The sequence below is a fragment of the Engystomops pustulosus genome, chromosome 2 (genome assembly GCF_040894005.1).
Source record: "Engystomops pustulosus chromosome 2, aEngPut4.maternal, whole genome shotgun sequence".
NCBI lineage: Eukaryota > Metazoa > Chordata > Amphibia > Anura > Leptodactylidae > Engystomops > Engystomops pustulosus.
In genome coordinates, this window is record NC_092412.1 from 143,983,286 (window position 1) to 144,009,893 (window position 26,608).

Consider the following 26,608-nt stretch of genomic DNA (forward strand, 5'->3'; position numbering starts at 1 on the left):
CTCAGGATAAGCTTCTTTTTATAGTCCAAGCAGACAGAAGGTTATGACAAATACTTTGAGATGCCTCCAGGGTATACATAAAGTTCAGTAGGAATCAGTCTCCAGAGAGAACATTGTATAGGAAACTGGACGGGACAAAAGCAGTATGAATGAAACATAGTTTTTTTTTTATAATGAAAACGATTTTTCAATTGGCTATTCATGATTTTTAGTTGAGCAACTTTCATAAGAAGTGATAAGGTGTATGTAAGCAATTAAAATACATTGTCATTCATCAGTAGTATTTGCCTTCAGTGTATCATGAAAGGAGTCCCTACTAGCACATATGTTTGTAACTTTGGACCCTGCTGAGGGCCCTTGTCTGTAAAAAGAGAACTGTCCTTGCATCTGAATGCCCACTATGACATACTAGAATGTCACAAGAGAAATATATGGCTAGCCACTTAACCTTTTTTGGCAAAATTTTAAATTTTGTATTTTCTGGAGTTGTCTGAAGCCAAATTCACAAACCGCTGATTAGTGGGAAAAAAAAGTATATATATATATAATTACTTTTAAACAGTTAGTACAAGATAGACAAGTGATTTGCTAAAGTGCTTTCGTACTAAATTAGATATATTCTTGGTTGAAAGTCATTGTAAATAGTTAATAAAATTAAGAGTAGATCTCCAAACATCACAAAAATCCTGCTTGGTCATTGAACTATTTTATTTATTTTGGTACTTTGAGTCTTTTCCATTAAAAGATTACAATGTTAGGGTATTTGTCATGCAGTCTTTGCTTTTTTAGTGATTTAAGGAGAAATGAAGGCTTGGCCTTACACGGTTCAAGAGAAACTGCTAATCCTTAGGACACTAGCTCATAATTTATGCTTCCGATAATGACCTTATGAGTCATCATTGTTTCATGCTGTTAACAGATGATATACTGTAAATGATTTCACTAAATTCTAGTGCAGTTAGATGAAAATTATTTAAAAAACCTTCTAAATCTATTGAAAACCTATTCTAATTTATAACATACACTGTATATAGGGTTGTACTGAACAAACATAGGAGAAAAATCCAATTAACACCTTGTCTCATTCTATTATTTTTACTCTAGTGGGAAGAAATTAGCGGTGTCGATGAGAATTACAAACCCATTCGCACTTACCAAGTATGTAATGTAATGGAGCCCAACCAGAATAACTGGCTGCAGACAGGCTGGATCTTAAGACGTAACGGACAAAGGATCTTTATTGAGCTAAAGTTCACTCTAAGGGACTGTAACAGCATTCCTGGAGTAGTGGGGACATGCAAAGAGACATTTAATCTTTATTACATTGAATCTGATTATGATTTGGGCAAAAACATCAAGGAGAGCAAATATGTTAAAATTGATACTATAGCTGCTGATGAGAGCTTCACTCAAGGGGATCTTGGAGAGCGCAAAATGAAACTGAATACAGAAGTTCGAGAGATTGGACATCTCAACAAGAGAGGCTTCCATTTGGGATTTCAGGATGTTGGGGCATGTGTTGCTCTAGTCTCTGTGCGCGTGTATTACAAAAAGTGCCTCTCCACAGTGCAGAACCTAGCAATATTTCCGGACACAGTGGCAGAGGCAGCCTTCTCAACTTTAGTGGAAGTTAGGGGAACTTGTGTGAATAACTCTGAAATAGACTTGGATAACCCGCCCAGGATGCATTGCAGTGCAGAGGGGGAATGGCTGGTCCCTATTGGAAAATGTACTTGTAGTGCTGGCTTTGAAGAAAAGGAAGGTAGCTGTACAGGTAAAACTCAGTTTACAGTCTCTATAGATTTGCTTGATTAATACTTAATTGTGTTAAATTTGCTTCTATTACAAGAGACAAATTGCAAGTGAATGTTAAACTTTGGTAGTTGATTTATAGTCTATAAAGTTAAATTAGCTTGTAAAACTGATTATTTACTACAGAATACATCTGCTCTGTATAGCTGTGGTGATTAATAATCCTTTGTATCATTATATCGACATTAACATCACTTAGAGGCAGCTATGAAAGGGCATTCAAACAGGGGCATTTGGTTCTGTAGCTTGTTCTTGTCTTACCAAGATATATCTACTGTGCTTTGTAGCTAATTCCTGTATTACCATAGTAACATTATTACAAATAACTGACAATGACTGCCTTACTATGTTGGACAATTACAATACATTCTGCAAGGCTGGATAGAAAATTTTAGCTAAGGCACTCACTGTTCAACTACCTCCCCCCTAGTTGGTAGTTATGCCTATTCTATACAGATTTTACTGTTAGTTACCAGTAGTATTACCTGATTTTGCTGTTCTTTTGGGCATCTGAGACAATTTAGCAAAATCATATTTAAAGGGAAAATGTACCCTTTCACTTTCTATCCAGCCAAATGATCACCATGTCCAGTAGGTGAACTGGCAGTATTGCTCACTTAACACTAGTATTCCTATCTCTTACTTGACAGTTGATTGGGTATTTTCATACCAGTAATACCTCATATCACACAGTTCTTGAAAATGGTAGCATTGAGATTTAAGATATAGAAAAAGATCAGGTAGCGAGTAAATACTTTTATATGTGAATTAGTCCATCTTAGAGCCACTTAAGAAAATATTGGGATATTACTAAAATAGATTCATGGTTAGAACACAATCATCTTTGCCTCCCAAATCCCACTCCTCTAATGATTCAAATCATCACTACCAGATGCATAGGCGGCCATGGTTTTAAACAGATGTAGGCTGCTTTATGTGTCCCTATCTTAAAGCAGTATTCACATTTAATTTATTTAATTTACTTGATAAACTATTTGTTTCTTTGTGTAATCACTCTAGCAGTAGTGGTCGTATCCAAGGACAGCTGTCCTTTATCACTAAAGGATCTTATGACTACATTTATGGAAAATTATCTGCACACAGGAACATGGTTTTCAATAACATCAAATTGAAGAAATGTATATTTATGACAGTTGAATTGAATTAAATGTCGATACCGAGATAAGAATACACCATTAAATACTTATCAATTCATTCACGTAGAAGCAGCCCCAAACCCCTTTGACATTGCTAAATCAGTCCTGGGAAAATCATTTTAACATCTTCATGTTTGCATAGATCATGTCATACCTGAGCAAATGATCTTTGATTCTTGCAAGTGCCTGCTGGGCTTTCTCTCTTCAATACACTAGCTTATCAGACCAATCTTTTCCCTTCCACACTATATTAGCATATAGACCCAGCATGAATAAGAAAATGTTTTGCACTTTAGAGACATTAAATCCGTATATAAAGTAGATCCTTATTATTTAACTAATACAAATTCTAGGGAACTCAAAAGGTCATCATTATTGAATTAAAAGTACAAATAATGTACAGCAAGTTCCTTAGCTCACTCCAGAGGTGACACTACAAGAAACCAGATCTCTATTTTTAAAGTCTGGGGGTCTGGTTTACTAAATACAAATACTCAGAATTCTGAATGACAGTACTATAATATTGAAATTTGGATATTTTGCTATATGTTCAATTAAGCATATAAAAATAATGGGTGGCTATGTGGCAAAACATGTGTCTTTGCAGTAAAAACTCCAGATGCACAAAGGAAACAGCAAAGAGAATATAAAATTAGATAAATATGTCTAACGATGTGTCAAATTTATCACAAATGTATCAAATGTATCACACATAATGAGTGACTGGGTTAAAGTTTGTGCACCCGGTCTTATATTAGGTTGTCTAGTAGTGGTACAACTTAACTTGTGTTTACAGTAAAAAAAAAAAAAACTTCATAAACCTTAAAAATAAAATTGAGAAATTAGCCAGTTAAAATTTTGGACCATTAAAAAAATATAGAAATTAGCTATGAATTTTCCTCAAGTTACATTTCTGATTACAACTATATGTTATCGACTTGGTAGCTCCTAAATGATTTCTTTAAAGTGGCTCTAAGGTGAAACTACACATAATTAGCTTTCATGAGAATGCAAACACTGTTTCCAGGTCAATGCATAAGTAGCTAGTAACAACATGAGTGACTTGACCTTAGTAACAATGTACATAGACATTAGAAATATGAAATGTATATAATGTGATTTTTCCAGTGGCGTTTCACCCATGTAAGCAATATTTATTCATAACATCTGGTAACAATTTTCATGTAAAATATGCTTTTATGTTGTTGAGTATGGTCAAATATGGTCTTCAGTCAGCTTTATGATTTTTACCATGCATTAAGAACTCAGTCTTGTTGTTAGTTGAAACTACCTCATTTGCAATCAAATTTTAAGACAACCTCTGACTGGAATGTTTGTCCTCTATTTTTGACCTGCCTTTATTAACAAAAATAATTTATTCCGTTATGACCCTTTCTGGGAACTCTCAGTCTGACCAGGAGAAGCAGTTGAATTACAGGTCCTCACTGGTAAAATGCACTCTGGTTTTGAACTGTTCTGCATTCTATCATTCAATGAGAAATGAAGCTGGAATCTGTAAAGTACAGTTTGAGAGTACTGTCAACTTACATGTGGCCCATAGATTTGTGCCAAATATCATGGTCAATCAGATGACAAGTCTAAAAGCATGTATGTTCTTTTTATTTTTTATTTTTCAACATTTTAATTAATTTAATTTAACTTTTTTATGGAGTGGTTGGAGTTTACACATTTTATCTAATACTGAACAATAAATCAGTTTAAGAACAGGCATGATCTAGAGACCCAATACTATATGAGTATGTGTACCCATTGTTCCAATTTAGCAAATGTAGCTTTTAAGCTATATTTTCTTAGTATAACTAACAAAAAATTGCTTCCTTTATGGAGCAGGATTTATTTTGTCAACATAATTGTAAAACATATTTTTGTGATACCCTAAGGAAGATGAAAATGTGAGCTCTATAGTAGTACTGTAAAATATCTCAGGGTCAATTTCTTTAGAAAGTTCCCAGCTTTGGTCATAACCCTACATTATACAACCGACCAATGTTACAATTGTAATTTTAGTTGCTTCTCACACAATTACTTTAAATAGAATGGAAAAGAATGAGCAATATCCTGTGTATAAAATTTGTCTTTTTTTTACATTTGAAAATAAAAGGTATCATTACATGATCCAAGCATAATGCAAAGTCTGTGTTCTTTTTAAATCAAAACAATATGATAAAAGAAAGAGATAGGATGAGCTCCTGGTTATCATATCTTGACTGACATTGAATATTCATGGGAAATAATGCTTCCTAGAACAATACATAGCATTACAACAAATAAGACAAAGCTCCATGGTTCTTTGACCTACAGAAAAAAAACCCCGGTATATGTCAGTGGTAAATATAAACATGGCCTATACTTATTATTCTTTCACCTCTGCTGGAGATTCTGTCATATTTGATGGGAAAAATAGAACTGCATGCATCAAAGAAACCACGAAAAAACTTTGCAAATGGGGGTATTTAAACTGGCTATGGCCTCCTGATATATTAGGCAGCAGACATGCAGCAGAGCAGTACTATGTCAGGTCCTATCTGGTGAAGAAATGTGCTATTACTGGCATCAGTTCCTGGCTATAGCTACTGCACAGGCATGTACCGGAACACACCACTACATGTACCAAATGATGTACAAGCTATAATAAATCTGCCCCATGACTAAAACTGGCTGGCCACATTAGAATTAATTTGGGTCCATTAGGTGCTATTGTTGTGGCATTTTGTCTATTTTCTTTTATTGAGTGACTTTTACTTGCACACCTCTAACTAGTCTAGTAAACACCAATTTCTAGGAATGTGTTGATTGTAAACTCCATTATCAAAGATGTAGTATTTAGGCAGTTCATCACTAACAACTTGGAAGGCTACAGTGGTTACTATCATCAGTTTACTTGGCATGCAATATTAAAAAAGGCTTACTGTACATTGGACCACTTTAAAGATTTGGTATGAGTGGTGCCTCCACTGATTTCATATAGTTGGCCTATCCCATGAGTAAGCCATCAATAAATTTGTATACCTCTTTAATAACAACCATATTTATTTAATAATAAAAGATTAACAGGTAAGAAAGGTAAGTAGTGGTAGTTAAAATTGACTATTTTTTTGTTTAAAAAAATCCAAGCATTGCTGGCATTGTTTAACAAAGAAGGTGTTCATCAGATGTTCTGAGGTAATGAAATGTAAAACATGCTATTGAAATATTTATGTACAGTTTGCATAAGTTAATGTCAATTTAATTAATGTAGTGTAGAAGTATAATTAAAGTTATCAAAGATATTAAATTCTAGTAAGATATGATGATTAAAACTGAGACACTGTATTGATCAACAGAGATAATTAATATGGATGATTTTTAATTTACGTCTAGCTATTCCTGCACAGTTTATGTTGTTTTGAAGTTGAGACTGCATTTTGTTATCTGAATGCATAAAGCTAAATCCAAGATTAACCATTTAGCTACTATACAGTGTGTGACTAACTTGTATTTAATATTTCATAAAACATTTGAAATATTGAAATTTTTAATTAAATAATCATTAAGTGTTTTAATGCAGATTGTAACATTTTTATCCTTACAAATTTCATATGATATCTTTGCTTTTTTATTGATTTTATATTAAAATAAATAAGCTAAGCTATCCAGATAAGGGCTCCGCAAAGCCATGTTCTTGGACCTTGTGTATTGCGTGTATCTTCCACGTTAGTCAAAGTAGCTGAAGAGGCCATTCACAAAAAAGGCAGCAATGAGTGCAATAAGTCATAACTGTAGTTGGCAAAGGTGAGAGTCAGGTAACAAATCCAAATAATTTGGAATCCAAAAAAAGGAAAAGTGTTGAGTTTAAAATTTTATGCCTTACATGTCCAAGTGGGACCATACCAGCTGGATCCATGTCAATTCCTTAACATTCCAACAGGTTCACCTCTACATGTAGGCAAATAGTTCCCATTTATGGCATCTCTTTGGGGCAACATCTGTAATCTGTACATTCAGAGGTACACATTGGTATAACATGTTTCTTTATGAATACAATATTATATACATTTACATAAAATATGACAATTAACAGGGAAATATTTCCCACAGGTGTTTAACCTATGTCTTATTTAGCATCATCCATCCTGAGATCTACCCTATTTTTACTTACATTTGCGAAGTGAAGGATACATTACGGATTCAGATCCGATTCATCCCATTCAATTGCATTAATAAACATATGGTAAAACAGGATCAATGATCAGAAAACCTTAATTAAGGAGAGAGAGAAGAAGTATATAGTGTCTTCAGGGAGGCAGACATTCTCTGTAGAAAATTGCCAAAGCAAGGTGGAAGAAAGTAAGCACACACTTCCGTATCTCATATATTCTATCGTCTGGATAAAAAGGTGAACTATTAAATCTTAGGTATTGGTGATTTATATTGTATATCAGAAGATCTTCCAAAGTAAAGTTGGCCACACATTTAATACCATATATTCTTATGAAGCTGACCTACTAATACAGGCCTGTCTGCCTTGGCCTACAGTTTTTGTTCAATGAAGAAAGACCCTTTAGCTGGTATATTGAAAATAAACCGTCTGATTCTTCTTTTCCCTGACATTATCTGTCACAGAAAATTAAGGACACCTTCAAACCCAATAAATTGATGTTAGGTTTGTTACACATTAATGTGTATGGTCCCATTAATGTAGGTGATTTATGAATATTTGATGTATATCTATATTATACTCATGACTTTTCACTTTTAGTTGTCTAATGATTTCAATTATTTCTGACCTTTAAAAAGAAAATTGACAATAAAACATATCATTCAAATGATATAATTCATGGAAAATTACATTTTTACAACTGACCAATAAAAAAATAAATCTTTATACATACACTACACGTAGAAATCTGAAACCAAGAATTAACCTAAATATTTATCCTCATATGCTTCGGAGTGAGTTATATTATATACTTGTTGTTGACCATTCTAGTAAAACCTAATGAAACATAAATTAAAATAAATGAGAAATGAAAATAGAATTCACTTTTCATTATTCAGTCCACTGCTGAGAACATGGAAAAACATAGCTAACCCCCTCACATTTATGACATTCAATAAGACCTAAAGGCCAAATGCAACAGACTAATCCAGATGATATTTTCTATATGGATTTCGCATAATGTATTTTCTAACCTAGAAATATACAGTAAACTTCAAATAAACCTCTAATGTCACCAATAAGCTCTTATCTTCCATTTTGAAGCATTATTGACAAAAATTGTCTCCAGAAAATTATGGGTGCATTACAAAAGGCACATTCAAGTAATTTTGTATAAAGTTAATCCCTGAAGAGTTATTACAAAGGATACATGTCACATGTCACTCCACTGCAAAGTCACCCTCGTCTATAATAATTAATAATTAAGTAATTATGAGTAGAATGTGCTAACTGGCTTCAAGATTTACTGTATAGTTGTGACATTGAGAGACTTTATAAAGGCTCTTTCATAACCTCTGTGACCTTCAACATGCTCAGCTGTTTCCCTTTACTTGACAGGGAAATTGTGCATGAAAATTTTTTGTAAAGCAAGAAAGTTGCATTGTTATACAAATCCAATCTAATCCCAATTACTTTTATTTTCTAAAATCAATGATATAAAACTTATTTCTATTTCATTTTGTATTTTTAAACACTTAACCTTTATTTACAACATGATGAATACAAGCAGCCAGGATATATTTGTAAAAAGAATATTGAGAGCAGTGTACAGCGCATAAAAACACAAGAGTCTAGGTCCTTGGAAGTATTGCAAAATTAATTGCAGGATTAATAAGGAAAGACCAAAGCATAGTAAAGACTTATTGGAGGACAAACCTGTTGAGTAATAAACAACAACAACAACGTAAAAACCCAACCTACACTCTTCTCATGAACAGTCTGTACAAAAATTCCCTAAATCAATGTAATAAGAAGGCGGTACAACATTAAAGAAGAAGATCAGATGGAGTATATTTACTGGTATCAGAACAAGAAAAACCTATCTGGCACCCAAGGGCAGGGATGATCTTGCCATACATTTATGGGGTAAGCAATGCATCAAGCAAAACATGACAAATAGGTAAAGTAGCAGGTTAATTAATGTGCCCCAAATATGCACAGATTTAGCAGGAAGATTTCTAAGTCTCTATACCCAGTGGTTAAGTGGAAGCAGAAAATTCCCATTTGCCAGCCACTACCTGAATGTTGGGAGAGTGGGAAACATGCAAGCACTTTCTTTTCATAATATAGTATCTCCACAGTAAAAAAGCACATAGACATAGACACATAGACAAGTTTAGTGCAATTAAATAAATAAGTAAATAAAGGGGGGAGGCACTCATGGGCATCACCTATAGCCAAATAAACTTTAAAATTGCCAAGTCATATTTCATAAAAAAGTTTATTACAAATTTAAAAAAATGGAAATGATGCAAATTATTATTTGGAATAAATAATTTTATTATCTAGTATGTATTTGCAATTTGAAACAGTATTGGGCTATAGTTAAAGCCAGTAAGTGCTGCTTTTTATGTCTCTTTTTTCATTGCATTCGTCTTTCCTACACCCTTTAGGGTGTCATTTTTTTAGGGGAGCTGGACTAAGCAAGTCACCACATGCCACCCCTGCTTGATAGTTAACCACACTAATTATCAGATTGAAGGCATATTTTCTTGTGTGGGTTTGGCTATGTTCCAGTGTGCCCTTGGTTAGTCTATATGTAACAATCAAGTGGCCTACAGGTGAGAACATTCCCTGGGTAACCAAATGGTATTACAGTATTTTTTGGACTATAAGGCGCACCGGAGTATAAGGCGCACTATCAATAAATGCCTGCTAAAACATCTAGGTTTATATATAAGGCGCCCAATGTACATTTATGTAATTTTTCTCTTCCTATCCAATAAGTCTCATATCTTCCACCCATGTAGAGTATATAACAAAGATTTCCTCTATAATTTGGTTAAAATTGCATAGAAACCCAGATACCTGTTGGGCCTATAAAGGGGGCAAGGTGATTCTGCTTCACCTCTAAACTACCTAACTGGCCCTCAAATAGTATGTTTGACTGATAAATAACTAAATAAATGGAAAGAGGGAGGGTATATTTATCCTGAAGAGCTGGAAGGGGCATTAGTCCTGATAGGACACAATCCGATGCATTTATTTATTTATACTATTTTTTTTTTTTTTTTTTTTGCAGAATTCCAAATCGATTGACCAGACTAAATTTTACCGTATAGTTATAGAAAGTGTAAAGTTTGGCAAGCTCTGACACAAGTGTATTCTAGTGTAACTAATGTGATAATAACATGTGTGCAGTTAAATTGAATAGAACATGCTGATCAATAGCTGATACTGCAAGGCATACAAAATTGTTTCACAACTAAAATTGCCTGAGGACTTAGCCTGCTAATACTAAATCGGTAGTTTTATAGCATGAATTGCATGCTAATTCATCTGATTAGATCTAATATACATCCATGGGTCTTTTTCTGCAATCCAAAGGCATTCTTCACATTTAGAAAACGTTTAAATATGAAAAAATATGAGCATACACTTAATATGATTGAAACACCAATAGTACAAAACAGTTAAAGGGGTATTCCCATCCGGGCATTTACATTTAATTTAATTCATTTGCCAAATGTAAACATTTCTTCAATTGGATGCTATTTTAAAAAAATGTTCCCGTGTGAAGATAATTTCTCATAAATGTAGCCATGTTGTCCCTTAGAAACGAGATAGCTTCCTCAGATACGACCACCTCACATTTTGGCAGTGGTGGCTAAAGATGCACTATTGAGCCCTGCCGGACCACCTGGATTCAGCAATCGTTACCACAGGACGTCTGTGGGACATGCAGTAACTCCTGGACATTTCATATAGAAAAACCTTTTGTTTCTTTGTGCAATCACCCCAACAAAGGTGGTCGTATCTAAGGAGTCAGTCTTGTTTCTAAGTGCCCATATTACTCATTTATGAGAAATTATCTTCACACAGGTAATTTTTTTTAATAAAATCTAATTGAAGGAATGTTTATATATGGCAGATTAATGAAACTGAATGCCGAGACGAGAATACCCCTTTAAACTTGACAGTTTAAAACTATGCCCGATCATCAAATTGGCTGATGCTGTATTATACACCTGGTTTAATAATGTTTAGGCTTACCTTATATCTTCTATTAATTCACTTAATTTACGCCAGAAACATGTACATCTTGTGGTTTATGCTGTTACGTCTAAGTCATGCAAATTTCCAACAAGGCTATGTCCCTTTTCTGCAAGGCTAAACACCCATTTTTTTTTTTTTTTTAATCCAGGTTCCCTTTACCTCTTACTTTAAGTTACCAATGATTATTAGCTCTATTAATGAAAATCTTCCACTGTTCTTTATAGGCACACTTTTTAATGTTCTTACTGAAAAACTTTCAAATAGCAATGGATAAAAAGAGATACAGGGTTTTGTTTTTGGTCCCCGGTATAGCTATTGGGTGTCTGAAATGTATTCAAACCTTTATGTTTGTAGTTAGTTGCAGAGCAATGATTGGTAATTCACATTGGCTTGCCATTAATTGGGCCGATCATGTGCACTCCAAAATAGTCAAATCTGTAGTCACCAATAATATTTACATGTTTCTGTGATCAACTTATCCAATATTAATTGCAATATTGTGTGAGTAATGAGCAAGCATTTGCATGATTTGGTTGTTTTGCAGTATGATGCATTAGAGTGAAGGCTATACTCAGATAGAAACTTCCAGTGATTGCAAGGTCACTAGTAGTAACAGCCAGGAAAGGGACTTGGCATCAAAATACATTATATTAGCCAATTGCCAAATGTAGATTGCAATTTGCTAATTGTCAGCTGCACTTAAGGCATATCTTCATCTTAAAAGATCTTTGAAGAAACTTTTCAAATACATTACTTATCGTCTGACTGATCATCCAAGTTAGCAATCTTCATTTTGTAGGTATCCAAGTTTACATTCCCCAGCAAATATGGATATTCCAGGATTAGAGATGAGCGAACATGCTCGTCCGAGCTTGATGCTCGGTCGAGCATTAGGGTACTCGAAACTGCTCGTTACTCGGACGAATACTTCGCCCGCTCGAGAAAATGGCAGCTCCCGCCGTTTTGCTTTTTGGCGGCCAGAAACAGAGCCAATCACAAGCCAGGAGACTCTGCACTCCACCCAGCATGACGTGGTACCCTTACACGTCGATAGCAGTGGTTGGCTGGCCAGATCAGGTGACCCTGGGATAGACTAGCCGCTGGCCGCGCTGCTCGGATCATTCTGTCTCTGGATGCCGCTAGGGAGAGAGCTGCTGCTGGTCAGGGAAAGCGTTAGGGTGTTCTATTAGCTTACTGTTAGGCAGGAGTGATTCTCAAAGAACCCAACAGCCCTTCTTAGGGCTACAATAACGTTCTACTTTTTTTATTTTAATTTGCATCTTTTACCATTTTGTGAGGAATTAGCAGGGGGACTTGCTACCGTTGTGTTTAGCTCTTAGTGGCACACATATCCATAGCAAAGACCGAAGTGGGAAAATTCAGTAGGGGTTGGATTTCTATTAGGCAATAACTCAGTGTCATCTCATCTGGCATAGTAGTGTGCTTCCTTTGATACTTGGCTAGAAAATAGCCATAGGAGAATACAAACAGCTTCTTGAAGCCTACAGTAGCGTTCTATATATTTGATTTCTGGTTGATCTGCTGGTGGCTGTAGTTTCTGCAGTGCATGTACTTGCCAATTCTGAGCAATTTGTAGTGAGACTTGCGACCGCTGTGTTCTGCGCTTAGTGGCGCACATATCCATAGCAAAGGCCGAAGTGGCAAAATTCAGTAGGGGTTGGATTTCTATTAGGCAATAACTCAGTGTCATCTCATCTGGCATAGTAGTGTGCTTCCTTTGATACTTGGCTAGAAAATAGCCATAGGAGAATACAAACAGCTTCTTGAAGCCTACAGTAGCGTTCTATATATTTGATTTCTGGTTGATCTGCTGGTGGCTGTAGTTTCTGCAGTGCATGTACTTGCCAATTCTGAGCAATTTGTAGTGAGACTTGCGACCGCTGTGTTCTGCGCTTAGTGGCGCACATATCCATAGCAAAGGCCGAAGTGGCAAAATTCAGTAGGGGTTGGATTTCTATTAGGCAATAACTCAGTGTCATCTCATCTGGCATAGTAGTGTGCTTCCTTTGATACTTGGCTAGAAAATAGCCATAGGAGAATACAAACAGCTTCTTGAAGCCTACAGTAGCGTTCTATATATTTGATTTCTGGTTGATCTGCTGGTGGCTGTAGTTTCTGCAGTGCATGTACTTGCCAATTCTGAGCAATTTGTAGTGAGACTTGCGACCGCTGTGTTCTGCGCTTAGTGGCGCACATATCCATAGCAAAGGCCGAAGTGGCAAAATTCAGTAGGGGTTGGATTTCTATTAGGCAATAACTCAGTGTCATCTCATCTGGCATAGTAGTGTGCTTCCTTTGATACTTGGCTAGAAAATAGCCATAGGAGAATACAAACAGCTTCTTGAAGCCTACAGTAGCGTTCTATATATTTGATTTCTGGTTGATCTGCTGGTGGCTGTAGTTTCTGCAGTGCATGTACTTGCCAATTCTGAGCAATTTGTAGTGAGACTTGCGACCGCTGTGTTCTGCGCTTAGTGGCGCACATATCCATAGCAAAGGCCGAAGTGGCAAAATTCAGTAGGGGTTGGATTTCTATTAGGCAATAACTCAGTGTCATCTCATCTGGCATAGTAGTGTGCTTCCTTTGATACTTGGCTAGAAAATAGCCATAGCAATAGGATAGGATTGTTTGGTTTTAAAAACTAAAAAAAAAACAAAAAACACAAAAAAAAAAAAAAACACAAAAAAACACCAAAAAAAACAAAAAGAAGCAAAAAAAAAAAAAAAGTTATAACTCTCATTTTAAAAATGTTTAACCCGAGGGCTAGGGGTAGAGGACGAGGGCGGGGACGTGGGCGTCCAACTACTGCAGGGGTCAGAGGCCGTGGTCCTGGGCGGGGTGAGACACCACCTGCTGATGAGGGAGCAGGGGAACGCCGCAGAGCTACACTCCCTAGGTTCATGTCTGAAGTTACTGGGACTCGTGGTAGAGCACTGTTGAGGCCAGAACAGTGCGAACAGGTGATGTCGTGGATTGCTGACAATGCTTCGAGCAATTTGTCCACCACCAGTCAGTCTTCCACGCAGTCCACCCATGTCACCGAAATCCCCACTCCTCCAGCTCCTGCACCTCAGCCTCCTCCCCCCCAGTCTGCCCCCTCCCAGGAAAATTTGGCATTTGAACCGGCATACTCTGAGGAACTGTTTTCTGGACCCTTCCCACAGTCACAAACCACTTGTCCGGTTGCTGCTGAGCAATTTTCCGATGCCCAGGTTTTCCACCAGTCACAGTCTGTGGGTGATGATGACCTTCTTGACGTAGTGGAAGTGTGTAAAGAGGTGTCCGACGATGAGGAGACACGGTTGTCAGACAGTGGGGAAGTTGTTGTCAGGGCAGGAAGTCCGAGGGGGGAGCAGACTGAGGGATCGGAGGATGATGAGGTGACAGACCCAAGCTGGGTTGAGAGGCCGGGTGAACACAGTGCTTCTGAGACGGAGGAGAGTCCTCGACCTGAACAGGTTGGAAGAGGCAGTGGTGGGGCCAGACGGAGAGGCAGGGCCAGAGCTGGTGCATCAGCGCCACTGTCAACTAGTGAAGCTCCCGTGGTGAGGGCTCTTGCGGCGAGGGCTAGATCTTCAGAAGTGTGGAGGTTCTTTAAGGAAACACCGGATGACCGACGGACTGTGGTGTGCAACATTTGCCAAACCAGGCTCAGCAGGGGTTCCACCACTACTAGCTTAACTACCACCAGTATGCGCAGGCATATGAATGCTAAGCACCCCACTCAGTGGCAACAAGCCCGTTCACCTCCGGCCGTGCACACCACTGCTCCTTCCCCTGTGTCAGCTGCTAGTCAGCCCCCTGCCCAGGACCCTGGCACAAAAACCCCATCGTCGCCTCCACGATCCTCCACAGCATCCACCAGCGTTCAGCTCTCCATACCCCAGACGCTGGAGCGGAAACGCAAATATAGTGCAACCCACCCGCACGCCCAAGCCCTTAATGTGCACATCTCCAGATTGCTTAGCCTGGAGATGCTGCCCTATAGGCTAGTAGAGACCGAGGCCTTTCGCAACCTCATGGCGGCGGCCGCCCCTCGGTATTCGGTCCCCAGCCGCCACTACTTTTCCCGATGTGCCGTCCCAGCCCTGCACCAGCACGTGTCAGACAACATCATCCGTTTCAACCAACGCCGTTTCTGACAAGGTCCACCTGACCACGGACACGTGGACGAGTGCTGCCGGGCAGGGCCACTATATATCGCTGACGGCACATTGGGTTAACTTGGTGGAGGCTGGGACCGAGTCTGACCCTGGGGCTGCTCATATACTGCCGACGCCGAGGATTGCGGGGCCTACCTCGGTCCAGGTGTTTCAGGCCTACTATGCCTCCTCCTCCTCCCACCCCTCCTCCACCTCCTCCTCCGAACTACCATCCGTGGGCACGGCGCCATCAGTCGGTAGCTCTAGGCACAGCAGCAGTGCCGTCGCTAAGCGACAGCAGGCGGTGCTCAAACTGCTGAGCCTAGGCGACAAAAGGCACACCGCCCAAGAGCTTTTACAGGGCATCACGGCGCAGACTGATCTGTGGCTGGCACCGCTGAACCTCAAGCCGGGAATGGTTGTGTGTGACAACGGCCGTAACCTGGTGGCGGCTCTGCAACTCGGCAGACTGACACATGTGCCATGCCTGGCCCATGTGTTAAATCTGATAGTGCAGCGTTTCCTCAAGACATACCCCAATCTGTCTGATTTGCTCACGAAGGTGCGCCGCATCTGTGCGCATTTCAGGAAGTCCAGCCCAGATGCTGCCACTCTCAGGGCAGCGCAGCGCCGCCTCCAACTGCCCGCTCACCGACTGTTGTGCGACGTGCCCACGAGGTGGAATTCAACACTGACCATGTTATCCAGAGTTTACCAGCAGCGCAGAGCGATTGTAGACTGCCAGATGTCAACTTCCACCAGAACTGGTAGTCAGGTCAGTCAGCTTCCTCAAGTCTACAATGAGGAGTGGACGTGGATGTCTGATATCTGTCAGGTGCTGAGTAACTTTGAGGAGTCAACACAGATGGTCAGTGGCGATGCCGCCATCATCAGCCTCACCATCCCGCTGCTTGGCCTGTTGAAAAACTCTCTGGTCAGCATGAAGTCGGAAGCTTTGCGCTCGTCACAAGAGACGGGGGAAGAATATTCCCTTGTTGATAGCCAAAGCACCCTGAGGTCTGTTTCTCAGCGCATATCGGAGGAGGTGGAGGTGGAGGAGGATGAGGAGGAAGAGGAGGAGAATGTTGGCGAGACACAAGAGGGGACCATTGTTGAGTCCTTCACTGTTCAGCGTGTATGGGCAGAAGAAGAGGAGTTGGAGGAGTTGGAGGAGGAGGAAATGGACAGTCAGGCCAGTGAGGGGAGTGAATTCTTACGCGTTGGTACTCTGGCGCATATGGCAGATTTCATGCTAGGCTGCCTATCCCGTGACCCTCGCGTTCAAAGAATTTATTCCAGCACCGATTACTGGGTGTTCACTCTCCTGGACCCACGGTACAAGCAAAATCTTCCCACTCTCATCCCTGGAGAGGAAAGGAGTGTGAGAATGCATGAATACCAGCAGGCCCTGGTGCACAAGCTGAAACAGTATTTCCCTTCTGACAGCGCTAGCGGCAGAGTGCGTAGTTCTGCGGGACAAGTAGCGAGGGAGAGTAGGCGAGCAGGCAGCTTGTCCAGCACTGGCAAGGGTACGCTTTACAAGGCTTTTGCCAGCTTTATGTCACCCCAGCAAGACACTGTCACCTGTCCCCAGTCTCGGCAGAGTAGGGCTGATCTTTACAGAAAGATGGTGAGTGAGTACGTAGCTGACCATACCATCGTCCTAAATGATCACACAGCTCCCTACAACTACTGGGTTTCAAAGCTGGACATGTGGCACGAACTGGCGCTGTACGCCTTGGAGGTTCTTGCCTGCCCTGCCGCTAGCGTCTTGTCCGAGCGGGTTTTCAGTGCAGCTGGTGGCATCATCACCGATAAGCGTACACGCCTGTCGACTGACAGCGCTGACAGGCTGACGCTTATTAAAATGAATAAAGGCTGGATTTCTCAGAATTTCCAATCTCCACCAGGTGAAGGAAGCTCAACCTGAATAATTGATCCACTCCTCCTCCTCCTCCTCATTTTCCTCCTTCTCCTCCTCTTTGTACAGTAAAGCAGAGGAAAATGGCTATTTTTTGACAGGGCCCACTGGCTCTTGCTATAGTACTTCATGCATTTAATTTTTCTGGAGGGCCACCTACCCGGTCCTCTGTTTGAAACAATTTTTGTGAGTGCCACATACAGGCACTCAATCTATTCCATTTTTCTGGAGGGCCACCTACCCGGTCCTCTGTTTTAAAAAATTTTTGGGACTGCCACATACAGGCACTCAATCTATTCCATTTTACTGCAGGGCCACCTACCTGCTCCTCTGGTTTGAACAATTTTTGGGACTGCCACATACAGGCACTCAATCTATTCCATTTTACTGGAGGGCCACCTACCTGCTCCTCTGGTTTGAAACATTTTTGGGACTGCCACATACAGGCACTCAATTTATTCCATTTTACTGCAGGGCCACCTACCTGCTCCTCTGGTTTGAACAATTTTTGGGACTGCCACATACAGGCACTCAATCTATTCCATTTTACTGCAGGGCCACCTACCTGCTCCTCTGGTTTGAACAATTTTTGGGACTGCCACATACAGGCACTCAATCTATTCCATTTTACTGGAGGGCCACCTACCTGCTCCTCTGGTTTGAAACATTTTTGGGACTGCCACATACAGGCACTCAATCTATCCCATTTTACTGGAGGGCCACCTACCTGCTCCTCTGGTTTGAAAAATGTTTGGGACTGCCACATACAGGCACTATCCAAATTAAATTGTCTCCATAGCAGCCTCCACACGTTGTCTCCATTGCTACCTCCAAAAGTCGTCCATATAGCTGCCTCCATACATCGTCCCTTTATCAAACGAGGTGTGTCAGGCAGAAATTTGGGTTGTTTTCATGGATTCCACATCAAAGTTGTTAACTTTGTCGCCACCCTGCTGTGTTATCCACAAAATATACTGGCAAACTTTTACCATTTAGGGATATTATTTCAGCGCTTCTTGCGCATCTGTTTACATTCCCCTCACCCGGCATATCCTAAACTTATAAGAACGCTACTACACTTGATCTTATACAAAAGGTTCTTAGAAGTGCTGTTTGGGGAGTAGCCTAGAGACAGGGGCTTGGATTGGCGAAAGCTCGCCTGGCAGCGGAACGCCAGCTCCATGCGCATCATGCGCTTCTTGCGCATCTGTTTACATTCCCCTCACCCGCCATATCCCAAACTTATAAGAACGCTACTACACTTAACTTGGTGCAGGCTGGGACCGAGTCTGACCCTGGGGCTGGTCATATACTGCCGACGCAGAGAATTGCGGGGCCTACCTCGGTCCAGGTCTCAAAGGCCTACTATACCTCCTCCCACCCCTCCTCCACCTCCTCCTCCTCCGAATTACCATCCGTGGGCATGGCGCCATCAGTCGGTAGCTCTAGGCACAGCAGCAGTGCCGTCGCTAAGCGACAGCAGGCGGTGCTGAAACTGCTGAGCCTAGGCGATAAAAGGCACACCGCCCAAGAGCTATTACAGGGCATTCCACATCAAAGTTGTTAACTTTGTCGCCACCCTGCTGTGTAATCCCCAAAATATACTTGCAAACTTTTACCATTTAGGGATATTATTTCAGCGCTTCTTGCGCATCTGTTTACATTCCCCTCACCCGCCATATCCTAAACTTATAAGAACGCTACTACACTTGATCTTATACAAAAGGTTCTTAGAAGTGCTGTTTGGGGAGTAGCCTATAGACAGGGGCTTGGATTGGCGAAAGCTCGCCTGGCAGCGGAGCGCCAGCTCCATGCCAAGATCCAACTAACATAGTTTTAACTGCAGCACCTTTAATCTACTACTAGTTCACTGCCTCCATACATGGTCCCCTTATCAAACGAGCTGTGTCAGGCAGAATTTTGGGTTGTTTTCATGGCTTCCATGTTAACTTTGTCGCCACCCTGCTGTGTAATCCACAAAATATACTGGCAAACTTTTATCATGTACCGATATTATTTGAGCGCTTCTTGCTCACCTCCTTTGGTTCCTCTCTGCCACCCATTGGTTTGAAGCCTGAGTCCATTTAGGGTATGTCGCCATGACACTCTCTAGCCTGCTGCCGCTGCCTCTGCATGCCGTCCCCTATAGTGTCAGGGTCAATTATTGGATGTTTTAGATGCTATCTAGCTTCATTCTGTCACTCTGTCATGGCCATGCTGTTGCCCATAATTTTGGCATAATGGTGCGATTATGCAGCCTCAGAGGCATCCATGCATGCTGCCCCTGCTGTTTCCTGTCCATTTCCGTGGTGTTTCCATCCTTTTCTGAGGTTCCCAGGTGTTTGGCCAAGCTTCCCTGTGCAGAGCCTTGGTCCCCTTGAAAAATGCTCGAGTCTCCCATTGACTTCAATGGGGTTCGTTATTCGAGACGAGCACTCGAGCATCGGGAAAAGTTCGTCTCGAATAACGAGTACCCGAGCATTTTAGTGTTCGCTCATCTCTATCCAGGATCTATAAGAAAATGTCACATGTCATCTGCTATCTCAATGGAAATGACATAACTACTGTTGAGGAAGGCCACATGTCCTGGGAATTCTGGTATTGGGAATAATACCCAAAAAATGTACCCCATTAGCAATAGTATTGTATAAGTTGTATAAGAAATAACAATGGACATTGTAGGTAGCGCATTTGTTAAAGTTGGGGGAAAGAGTGAAAAAGATTCTAATTAATGTTTTGCAATACATTTTTGGATTGCTATCATTTCTGTGTAGGTTCTCTATCAACAAGCTACTAAGCCATTTAGAGTCTATAGATCTGGGGATTAAAAGTAGACTTATTGCATCAACACATGACATTGTACCTAAAACAGGATGTATATATATATGTACTTTTTTTTTTTGTGAAATATTCAGGGAATCATTTGTGTTGGGTTGCATACAGTATATTGCTCTTACCAGTTTTATAAATGTTAATATTAGCAGTACAACCTCTGATATCTATTGAAAGAGCAAGACAATAAGAACATTTACATCAGAATGTAGTCTTCTTCATGTAAAATAATTTTACTTGGAGTTCAATGAGTTGTCCTACATTAAATAAATAATAATAATAATACTTTATTATCCCAAAAGGGAACTTAAAGTGTCACATCCGCCATACATCAATTTAACAAGACATCACATATATAAAAAACTCACATAAGAAAAAAACAATATACCATAAAACAGAAATAAACACTAGTACACATAAATATAGATTTAAGTTGATGTTCAATAAATAATTAATTAAATGAGGTATAAAAAGTAATAAAATAGTACCCTTCTTTCCAATCGTCGTACATTTTAAAACTTTCCAATTTTACCCCTAATTGCGGTATTTGACAGCTCGAGAGAGGCCGGTATAAACGTCTTTTTAAAGTTGAAGGTTATGAGATAAATCATGAAGGGTTATGTTTTTAATGCATGTCCCATCTTGCTTCCCTATTTTGTATACTGCCTTTAACTAAAATTATTTTTTAGTTCAAAACTAGCAGTTCTATATGTGGTCACTTGTGTGGCGTTATATTGGCATAACCAACTATACATATACATTTTTGTGCTAAAGGAAGAAATATTTTAACTAATTACATATTAGCTCATATTTTAATAACCCAATTGAATATAAATTATTCTTGTTCCTGGAGTACCCCTTTAATGTTCTTCAATTGATTAAAGGACATCTACCACCAGGATGAAGGTTTGTAAATCAAGCATACTGTATGCCTTCTGACAGGATTTGCTCTTCTTTCAGCTTCTTATGGCCTGGTTTTTACAGAAAAAGGCTTTTTAAAATTCTGCAATTGAGCCTGAGAAGCATTAGGCTCCATAGGTGTTAATGGAGCCTGGGGCCCCTCAGGCTAATTTGCACAATTTTTTAAAGCCGTTTTACTTAAAAACCAGGGCATAAGAAGCTAAAAAAAAATTGCATATTCTGCTTGAGGACACACACAACAGCATGTAAGTGTGATTGGTTTACAATTCTTCATTCTGGTGGTAGATATCCTTTAAATAGTCCTGCTACATACTTTTATACTGAGTACAGACCCTCCATGCATCGTTCTTTACATCTCTGGCAACATGTGCTCACCATACTGTGCTATGGCCATAATAAAGATTGCCTTGCACCACTATTCTCTATGGAGAGGGGATGGGCGAGCCGTGTTTGCTTCTCCTCTTTTCCAGAGTTCCCGACATGTGCCCGCTAGGCCATAGCCGTGTGATGCACTCTTAAGTTGCACTCCGTCTGCTGCTTGTGAGTGACGATGTTTTTATTTTGTGTTTCAATTGCAGCACTACAAATTGTGTAATGTTACAACTAAAACATTCATTCTCTGTCAAATACATAAGCTGCGCTTGCCCAAGCGCCTTCCTTCAGCATAGTGCTTCCTTATCTCCTCATCAGCCGCTTATGTGGTTTGACAAAGAGTGTATTTCTGTAAAATGTTAAGTGCTTTGTATTGCCATAATTAAAACAATAAAATTATCTTCACTGACAAGCCGTAAACAGGGTTTCTGACATTGTTCTATGTAAACTAAGTATAATTTATCAGGGTTAACTACATGTTCACATGTACAAAGAACTGATGTACTAAAATCAGACATATAGTGGGTACGAAAAGTATTTAGATCCATTTAAATGTTTCACTCTTTGTTTCACTGCAGCCAATTGGTAAGTTTAAAAATGTTCTTATTTTTGCTCATTATGCCACACGCTGCACCACATCTTCACAGAAAAAACAAGAAATTTTGATATTTTTTCTAATTTATTAAACAAGAAAAACTGAAATGTCACATGGTCATATGTATTCCGACTCATTGCTCAGGATTGAGTAGAAGCACCTTTTGAGCATCCATAAGTCTTCTTAGGAATGATACAACAAGCTTCTCACACCTGGATTTGGGGGTCCTCTGCCATTCTTCCTATCAGATCCTCTCCAGTTCCCTCAGGTTGGATGGTGAATGTTGGTGGATGCCATTTTAAAGTCTCCCAGAGATGCCCAATTGGGTTTAGGTCATGGGTCTGGCTTGGCCAGTCAAGAATGGCCACAAAGATACTGCTGTGTTATTTTAGCTGTGTGCCTATGGTCATTGTCATGTTGGAAAATGAACCTTCTGATCTGAGTTCCAGAGCACTCTGGAAGAGGTTTTCATACAGGATATCTCTGTACTTATCCAAACTCATCTTTCTTTCAATTGTCATCATGTTCCTGATGGTGAAAAACACACCCATAGAATGATGCTGCCACCATCATGTGTCACTGTTTTAATTGTATTTGACTGGTGATGAGCAGTGCCTGGTTTTCTCCACACATACCACTTAGAATTAACGCTGAAAAGTGAAAAGAGGAGCTTATTTCTCATAGCCTGGGAGTCTTTCATATGTTTTATTGCCAACTGTATGCAGGCTTTCATATGTCTTGAGCACATCCATCAGCACACTGTGCCATAAAGCCCTGACTGGTGAAGGGCTACAGTGATTGTCGACTTTGTAGAATCTCTCTACTGAATCTCTCAGCCACAGTGACCTTGAGTTTCTTCTTTACCTCTACCACCAAGACTATTCTCCTACCAGTGCTTAGTTTGGCTGGACAGCCGAAACAAGGCAAAGATATGGTCGTTCCAAACTTCTTCCATTTAAGGATTATGGAGGCCACTGTGCTCTTAGAGTGACGCAGAAATTTTTTTGTAACCTTGGCCAGATCTGTGCCTTGCCACAATTCTGTCTCTGAGCTCCTTAAACAATTCCATAGACCTCATGATTCTCATGTGTTCTGACATGCACTGTGAGCTGTGGGGGCTTACAGAGGCAGGTGTGTGCCTTTCATTATCCAGTTAAATTAGTTTAATTAAACACAGCTTGCTCCAGTGAAGGAGTAGAACCATCTCAACAAGGTTCAAAAGGAAATACACAGCGTGTAAGTTAAATACGAGTGTCACAGCATAGGGTCTGAATACTTTTGACAATCTGATATTTCAGTTTTTCTTGTTTAAAAAATAAAAGTATAAAAAATATCTATATTTCAGTTTTTGGTCTGTCAAGAAGGGATATACATTAATAATTTTTGATCTTACCAATTGGCTGCAACAAAACAGTGAAAAATTTAAAGGGGTCTAAATACCGTACCCACTTTAGGTGTCATGTAGAATTTTGTAAAATAACTTTGTGTTTCATTGGGTGAATTTAGTCCTTCAATCAATTTTCAACTGTTTCACAACATTAAAAAAAAGTTAGAGATATGAGCACTCTTTTGCTTTACACTTTTTTACCCACTGCAAATCACTTACATATTGCTACAGCAAAAAAGATGTAAATATATAAAAATATCTGATTTAGCAGTTATCAACTTAGTATCATAGTTTATTAGATTTAAGTAAGATACATCTCCATGAAATTCAACCTCTGATCCTAGATAGTTGACCCAGAAGGCGGCAATATACCCCATTAAGATGAAGCCAATTTGGTATTTCGATGGTCCTCAGGCAAAGTTATGTCTGGGGTTCCTCAAACCCTGTCATGCCATGACTTTAAACTGTTTCTAAGAATGTATTCCAGAATAAAAAGCTTCCCTGCCAATTGGCTCATAGGATAAAATACCTTCCCAACTCCAAATAGGCAGTACAAATAAAGTCTCATTCAAAGACTCTACTTCCTACAATCCATTTTTGCATAGATGCAAATCCCCATAGCCGGTTGATATGCCTTTTTACTTTTCTATTTTTACCATCCCATATAAAAATGGCTAAATATGGCTCTAACGCTTAAATAGCACATATCTTATGTTCCTTGCAGCAAGCTAGTACATCTGTAGACATGCTAGCACACGTCATTACAACTCCATTTCATCTCTTGTATTTCCTGTTGATACTATGTTGCCCTTTTCTGTTTGAAAGCTCTAATGGTCCTTGTGGAAATCCTCAATTTTATCTAGCACAGCATCAAGTACTTTCATCAAACTGAAAGGAATTCAACCGCACTTCAAGACTGCTGTCTTTTGCAATATTAACATTTTTCCCTAGGATTCAGGGAAGAAAGGAAGAACTTTGAAAGCACTCTAACTTCTATTTGTTCTCTTTAAATCACAGAGTAAAGAGACACAGTTAAAATCATATTGCAATCTTGCTATTGTTGCACGCTTCACTACCTCAGTGGCAGCTAGCCATTATCAGCCATCTGCTTGCTGCAGAGCATTTACATACTGAGTCCCTAAAGAGTTTTTCACTAATGTTTTTAGGTTTTCTTTATGTTGAGTGTGAATAATTTATGTTCTCCTAGGAGACATAAGGAGAAATTATTAAATGTATCCAATTAACCCATTCATTGTGGTGGACTGAAGTAGTTAATATGCAGGAACAAATCAATGTCATTCTGTCCTTACCCCCTTTATTATATCACAAAGGAACTTCTTGAATATACTTTAAATGAACATAAATGAATGCATTGCTAATGAAAATATGTCATTTTACTATACTTATTAATTTAAATTAACAAAGTCGGAAAAACTTTTTGACCTAAGAATATGCTTAAAATATACATGTAAGCAGATTTTACCCTATTCATCTACTACCCTGCACCCCTAGGAAATGTTGATTCTAGAATCTTCTCTTCTCGTTGAAATTTTCCATATTTACCTATGAAAAATCTCCTTAAAGTCATAGGAAAATAAGTGGAAAAGTTTTATTTTGCCTGAACTTTGTGATCTTTATAGGCTGCAAGGTGTGTTTAAATTCAGATGCCCCTATCTTTGGTTCTATTTTAAATAGAGAGCATGCTTTTTGTGTCATGTTTAAGATATTTAATATCATATCAGACTTGTTATAGGCAGATCAACTGCATGGTGTCTGCAATGAAGCTTTATTGTTGATTCTTGTTCCAATGACAACCCAAAATTTTGAAAATCTAATTGTCACTATGACACAAAAGTTTAGTCTGGAGATACACTAATAAAATAAACTCGATCAGACTTACATACAAATCCAGTTTAAGAATAAACCTACAGAACCTAACCAGTAAGTAACTCAGGGACCCAGGGAATTTTCTTTGATACTATGTTTACTCCCAAATTAAATCCCCCATAAAGGGGTTTTAGTAAGTTTCCACAGAATAAGGCAAGTGGGTATATTGGAAGTGATGCAGCCATCCACGGACACAAGAAGTCACCTTATGTGTACTTAGAAATGAATGACATGTTCCTCAGCCTGATTTACAAACAAATTCTGTCTAATCCGCATCACTGTCACTCAAGCAAACCAAACCCTTGCTGCATCTCACAGTCACTTTATCAAACATCAATTACATTTACATTAACTGCACAGGCAATCAATATCTCATATTTGTAACTCCCACAGAAAAGAAGCAGGTTTTATTCATCCTGTTAGCTATTTATATCTGTATCTTAGGCATATTATGTTTGTGTTTTGCTGAAGCACATATCAATAAACCAAAGCAAACAAATTGAACGCAGTTCAATTTTGGCATAAAACAAACTAAAAGTAAATTGTTGTTATGCGGAGAAGATGTGACAGCTTGTTATATGTAACGATTTCTGCTTTTTCTTTTAGATCTTTTTCATTTTTCCTCTACACAATTTCTCTTTTGTAGAGAAATTGCCTTGTTTTTAGCAGTTTTATGTTCACTGTATTAAATTATATATATATTTTTGTTTTAATTAGACATTTATGAAGACTTTGTGCCACTTTAAGCCACATTCATCTTTTGAAACGTTGTTATGGTACATCCTTTACACCAGGTTTAACAAGTGACCATTAAATATATTGCAACAATTGCTGCAAAATCACATATAGCAAGGGTGTGGCATAAAAAGTGGAGTTACATTACAGAACATAAGAGGGATTTTATCTAGGTGTTACAGAGTACACCAAATCAGAGTTACAATAGTTAATTGACTTCATTTTAATGCACTTTTGCGCTGCTCATCCCTCCCCTCTACATAGTGAACTGAGCTGCTGCACAGCAAAACAGGGCAGCAATAAGTTCTGCCCTATCTTCTGCAGTTTGAGCGCCTGGCTACCAGGCATGTTTATGCAAAATAGCAGAAAACTCAAAACCACCATTTGCGGATGTGTGCATGGAACCTTAAATTCATTTAATACAAAAGTTACGTTTTCATGTGAGCTGAACAGCTGCTACTTGTTTAAAATCTATGTGGTTCCTTGTCATACTTCAATCAAATATTGGATGTTTTTTAACCCCTTACCGACATTTGACGTAATAGTACTTGCGGGCTTTAACCTCTGACTGCAGTGTGCACGGATCTTCTACAAACAATCAGACCCTGCG

General features: G+C 39.2%; 1 protein-coding gene across 1 annotated transcript in view; it reads left to right on the top strand.

Annotated features, from left to right (window-relative positions):
- The window catches only part of EPHA10 (EPH receptor A10), a 461,510-nt gene that overhangs the window by 50,921 nt on the left and 383,981 nt on the right, over positions 1 to 26,608 (top strand). Inside the window, exon 3 of the mRNA XM_072136754.1 lies at positions 1,105 to 1,774. Coding sequence (XP_071992855.1) covers positions 1,105 to 1,774 — 670 coding nt within the window. The remainder of the gene's footprint in view (positions 1 to 1,104; positions 1,775 to 26,608) is intronic.